Below are 6034 nucleotides of genomic sequence, written 5' to 3'. Positions count from 1 at the left end.
GCTTTGAGGGCTCCGAAAAGCACTATATAAATGCAATCCATTATTATTATTATTATCTTAGTAGATCTAAGATGAATCCTGCAATTAATAGATTAAAAACAGATAAATACAGAGCTACATAATTACATGTAATTAAGTTATTTTAAGGTATTAGTAAGAGATCCAAAAATGTTGAATGATCAACATTAACATGAGTATAGATTTTTCCAATTTTGAGATGAAGAGGAGCACATCATCAGCATGCAAAAAAATATCTTGTTTGCACAGAATCTGTTTGAAGTGCTGTTGTACTATTATGGTTTCTTATGACCAAAATTGACAAAATTGATAAAGCCCTCTCCAAGTACAAACTCTTCTAAGACCTCAAATGAATAAGGCAACTTTACCAGATCAAAAGCCTTCTCTGCATCCAAGGACATAATAAGCTCCTGTATCTTATTCACTATAGAAAACTGGATAATTATAATTTTCTCATGTTTGTAAGAGGTGCTCTGTTTTTAACTAAACCAGTCTGGTCTGATTTAACTAAGAGAGGGAGATAGTTCTCGAATCTTTTAACCAGGATTTTGGGGAAAGTTTTGCCGTCAACATTGCTTAAGCTAGTTGGGTGATAAGAGCCTCACTCGTCAGGGGGTTTATCTTTTTTGGATCTCAGGCTATAAAATTAACTTTGATAAAATCAAGAGCAATGCCAGTTGGTTTTATAGTAAAACTTCACATCCATCTGTTTCCCCTTTCTTCTGGACTGACTCTGAATTGACACCTTCTTGAGGCACAATTTGACCAGAGTGCAAAAAGAAAAGAAAAAAAGGAAGGACCTTACAAGATGGATGAATCTGACAGCTTCATGGATGGGTAGAATAACTCTTATAAAGATGAATATCCTGCCAAGATTACTTTATTCTGTTCAGTTGTTACCACTTTATATTTCTAAGATAGCAAAAGAGACTGAAAAAGACTTTTCTAAATTTATTTGGCAAGGGAGAAGACTGTGCAGCTCTCTGCAGAGGTTTATCCTTCCCTAACATTAGACATTATAATTGGCCATGTCATGGCAGGCTCATCCATGAGTGGCTTTACTGTTATCTTAAACTCCTTTTGAGAAATGGGGATGTAATGCCTTTGATTTAGTAGGAGAGCTTACATGTAGAAAATAAACCCAGCTTCAAAACGAAAGACAATCCAATTCTTCCAAACACAATGATAAGATGGCGAGATATAAACAGACATAAATTGGTAGGAAGGATTTAGTTACCCACATTACACCTCCTCTCAGCAAGAGAGATTTTCTCCCTGCTTGTATTTGGATCCTGGTGCAGAAAAGGTGTCAAACTAACAGCAGACCTGTTTGATGAAAATAACAAACTTATGACCTTTGCCCAGTTTCAAAATACCTTTGGCCTTCCTCAGAAAGATTTTTATGCATATCTTCAAATTTGTCACTATGTGACGTCGCAGGATTCCTGCTCACTTCCAGGCTCCATAGAAAATTATTGTGAAGTTTGCTTTAAATAAAGGTTTTATTTTGGGTTTTTACAACATCCTGCAGAAATAATATAATCACAATGCTGGGGATGTTCTCAGGATGATTTACAGAAAGCCTATGGTGAGGAGATTTGGGAGGTTTAGTGTAAATGATCCCATTCCTTATTTCTAAGTAATAAATAAAGGAATTCAATATAAGATAATACATGGAAAATATGGTGTCCTGTGGTGAATCAAATACATTCCAACAGGTCACCCCCTAGGAATGTGTATTCACTGTTTTTGGGAATGCCCTTATATTTCCAAGTTTTGGAAATATGTAGTTAAAAGATAAGTGGAGTTGTAAAAAGTAAAGTTTGTAAAGATCCTGGGCAATTTTTATTGGGGCTGCCCAGTGATCTATGTGCTGACTAGGGATGGGTATCGTTTAGGTTTTATCCGATACCGGTGCCAAACCGGTACTTTTGAAACGGTGCCGGTGCTTAAACGGTGCTCAAACCGGTGCTTAAAGAATGGAGAACACCAACTTTGTCCAAAAACCTCTCATGTTCAGCTGTTTTTTTTGTAAAAAGATAACAATGTTAGCCTTTTCTGCAGCTATGGGGCATATATGGTATCACTCTTGGCTGGAAGCAGTGCTTAATCAATGGAAAAAACACAAACTTCATGTTTAGCTGTTTTCCACTTTTTCTTTGGTCATTTTAGCCTTTTTGGCCAGGGTGAAGGGAGTATCTGCCATCAAACAAGAGGACAGCCGCATGTAGCTATGATGATGTTTGCTAGTTCACCTTACATGCATTAATGTAATAATGTGGTTAGCCTACTCAACGTAAATTACACACGAACAACATTAAGCTACTCACGCAGAGAAGAACGGCTGCTGCCACCATCATCCGTCACCATTTCTGATACACTGGCAGGGCTAGGGGCCAGGACTCTCCTCTTCGGGTTTTTGGGGGATGTTGCTCCGGGTCCGATAACAGGCACCACACCCGCAGTAGATGCGCTCGGTGTGAGGTCTCGCAGCAAGCTATCAAATACGGCGCATTTCTTGGCTTTTAACAAAAACGCTATGCGTCGCCAGGTGTTTCATCGGATTTGAGGTGTTGCCTCCTTTGCACAGTATCACAGTATCACCTTAAAGCACTTGTTGAAGGCTGCTGAGTTTGCATATTTTGCTGTGAAGTACAGCCAGACTTTTGACCGCTTCGCCTTGGGCATTTTTAATCTGTAGCTCTGCTCTAAAAGAACGTACGTCCCTGGCCCCGCCTACTATCCTCGGAAACGTAAAATGATTGGCTAGAATCTAAAGTGTATCACAGCTCAGGAAAAGTAAGCACCGAAATAAAGCACCGAAATGTGCGCTGCTTTTTGGTCTGGTTACTACGGTTTATGTCAGAACCGGTGCCATGACGGTACCCATCCCTAGTGTTGACATCCTTAAAGGAGAGCTTACATTCAACTGAAGATATTAATATGTCATAATAATTAATTATGACATATAAGGACAGATAAGTGGATCCCTTTTTTCTTTTTGGGTGCAAAAAAAGGATTTTCTCTCTTTTTTTTACTATATTGTTATTGTTCTTTTTGAACACCAATTATGTCGTCGGTATTTGCTGTAAATATTCTCTATTTTGAAAATAAAGTGTTAAAATAATAATAGTGATTAGTATGCGGTGTACGGGAAAAGAAAGCAGATTTTCACATCCTGTTCGTTTATCCTTGCGATAAGGCGAACACGCGCGCTTCGGTGGTTAATTAAGGCCAAGGCTCTGTTTTTGTGTGTGTCAGTCACATGTCTGCCAGGTCACAGGGTTCAGCACACCCAGGTCCAGTTTTAATATGCTGTTTCAATATCTCTGCACACATTTCTTTTCATTGTTCATTCATATGCAGGAAGTCAGCAGCCTTTGGAGCAGAGCTGGACCACAGCAGCAACAGCAGAAAGTGCTAATGACAAGGTTGGTACACACACACACACACACACACGCACGCACGCACGCACGCACACACACACGAGGAACACGACAGGCCACGTTCTGCATCTCCAATTGGCTCAACCTCAACATCCAGGCTTTCATTGTCTCCTGAGATTTTGATTCTGTACAGTTACAGCATGTTTATACACACAGTCTATGTTTTGTATATGTAACTACAAAACAATATATCATGCAGTTATTTAAGCATGACATATCAGAGGTTTTATTTCTAAAACTGCAGGATTCATACTGATGTGCATGCACCAAAAGAATATTCTGATTTATTAAACTGGGATTGTTTCTGTTCCTCTGAAGCTCCACGTTAGGTTCAGGTTTGTAAAATTTCATCAAAACACCTCTGTTATAAAATTGGAAGATGAGGACTCGGTGAAGAGCTGCAGCACACAAACAAACACCCACAGCTTTGAGACCATCCATGTCAGTTATGACTTCCTTGATTCCAGATAGCACACGGCCTCTTCAGGCCACAGCTTTGGGCTGTCTGTGGTTTAACCTGCAGCCAGTTTGGCATAGCGCCATCATGGCCTGTGGGTTTTGTCACTGTGAGGTTCAGGTTATTTCTCCTGGTTTAGCTTCTGTTTAAGGTTTTCTGTTTTGCTTGGATTTTGCGTTCTTTGAGTTATTAATCTTCTCCCGCATCTTCTTCGTCGTCATGATTAGTCTCTCGTGTTTTGTATTTAGTTTTACTTCTTTTGTATGTGATTAGTTTTAGCTGTGCCCCATTTCCCACCTGTTTCCTCTTCCATTGATTGCATGTCTGTGTGTTTGTATATAGCCTCAGTTTCCTGTTGTTTTTGTGTGTGTTAATGCCCTGTGTGTGCTCTTTCCAAGAGTTTGGAGTGTTATTTTTGTTGACTTAATTGAAGGTTAGTTTTCATTTACTTTGTTTTGTCTGTGAGTCCTGCATTTGGATTCTGCTTACTGCTAGAAACTGTGGCAAGAGCAACGACTGGAAAAGGAGGGAAATTGTGGCCTGTAAAGGTAAAGTATACTAGCACAGAGGTGACAAACATGCAGCCCGGGGGTCAAAAGGTCGCCTGGATGTCTTTGCAAGAATGGAAAATGCAGTTTATTCTCATTTGTTTGTTTTTTTAATAAGCTGCACTGCTGCTCCTGGTGATGTCATGTCAGCAGTCTTTTGCATACATAGAAATATCTGGAAAGTCAATTCTAGATCTGAAATGGTTAGAACTCAAAATTCAAAGTCAACATGTTTTTGCTTTTGCAGATTCGCTGTGATTTGCAAATGTAATAATACATGCTGCTGAAATTAACTACTCGGGCTGTTTTTGTAAAATGATGAAGAAATGATGTAAGCATTAAAAGACACTTTGGTTATCATGCAGCAGTTTTACAGGTCCGGCCCACTTGAGATCAGATTGGACTGAATGTGACCCATAAACTAAAGGGATATCTGGCAATCTAAAAGGGTTAACCAAGCTTGTTTGTACCGCACATATTGGTGTTTCATGCATGGACCAATAGAGATACACTAAGTGTTTATTGGTGAGCTTTAAAGGTGGATTTGGTTAGTCATACCCTCTGTTTGCAGAAATGTTCCTATAATTTATTTTGATAGCTTTTGGGTTTGACTTTCAAAATAAATGCAAGAAATAATCCCAGTCAGCGAAGGATAAAAGACATCTGGCTCTTTAAACTTTCCTTAATAGCATTTAATTTGAGGAATACAAAATAAACCCCGTAGTCGCAGCGAAGTAATTGTATGAGTGTGTCTTTGTGAGCCAGTATTCCCACACGTACAGCACAATGCATGTGCACGTTTGCGTGTATGTATTTGACTGTGTGTGTAGTGCAGCGGATTAGCCGGGGGGATTAGTGACAGTGATGATTGAACTGTTCTACCAGGAACAACCATGCGAGCACACAAACACAGCACATGCACTATACACGCACACTGTAATTGCTGTTTATAAATTCACAAAGAGAAAAAAAGGGTAATTAGTCTTTTGTCACCAGCCTGAGTCAGTCCTTCAGCTAACCATGTTTTGCTTTGCCAGCGTGCCTTATCCTGTTATCTTGAGGTCATGCAGTAAAAAGAGCAACTGACCTCATGTTTGGTGCTTTTAATTTGTCACTAACAGCTATTTTGAACCATCCAAACCATTGTGTTTCAGCACAAACTGCACATTTGCTTTGTATATCTGGGTTAGGCCTCGGCTAGCCAGTCATAGACTGTTTTTGTGCGTATTGGTGGTGGTCAGTCTGCTGGATGGTCATCCTCTGTGTGTGTGTGTGGGTCAGTCAGTGAAGGTAGGATTAGCTTGGTCCCATGACATAACCAGGCTAAGAGGATTGCTAGTGAGCCAAACAGCTCCTCCTCCCTCGTCTCGTCTTCCTTTCACCTCACACACTCCTTCACACTCTTAAGGTCTCCGTGTTTCTTCCTCTTCATCCTTGAACATTTGCTTTAAAGCAAAAAGATCTGAGGCACAACAAGACAGAGGGGGTGAGTTTTGGTCCATTTCTTTTTATATGGGTGTGTGTGTGTGTGTGTGTGTGTGTGTGTGTGTGTGTGTGTGTGTGTG

The 6034-nt window shown here is 40.0% G+C and overlaps 1 protein-coding gene across 1 annotated transcript in view; it reads left to right on the top strand.

Moving 5' to 3' along the window:
• LOC102200859 (apoptosis-stimulating of p53 protein 1-like) overlaps positions 1-6034 on the top strand; it is a 46282-nt gene that overhangs the window by 9433 nt on the left and 30815 nt on the right. Inside the window, exon 4 of the mRNA XM_013912366.1 lies at positions 3385-3449. Coding sequence (XP_013767820.1) covers positions 3385-3449 — 65 coding nt within the window. The remainder of the gene's footprint in view (positions 1-3384; positions 3450-6034) is intronic.

This window comes from Pundamilia nyererei, unplaced genomic scaffold, assembly GCF_000239375.1.
Source record: "Pundamilia nyererei isolate P.nyererei 1_Seehausen unplaced genomic scaffold, PunNye1.0 scaffold00088, whole genome shotgun sequence".
NCBI classification, from domain to species: Eukaryota; Metazoa; Chordata; class Actinopteri; order Cichliformes; family Cichlidae; genus Pundamilia; species Pundamilia nyererei.
This window is presented reverse-complemented; position numbering and strand designations above follow the sequence as displayed.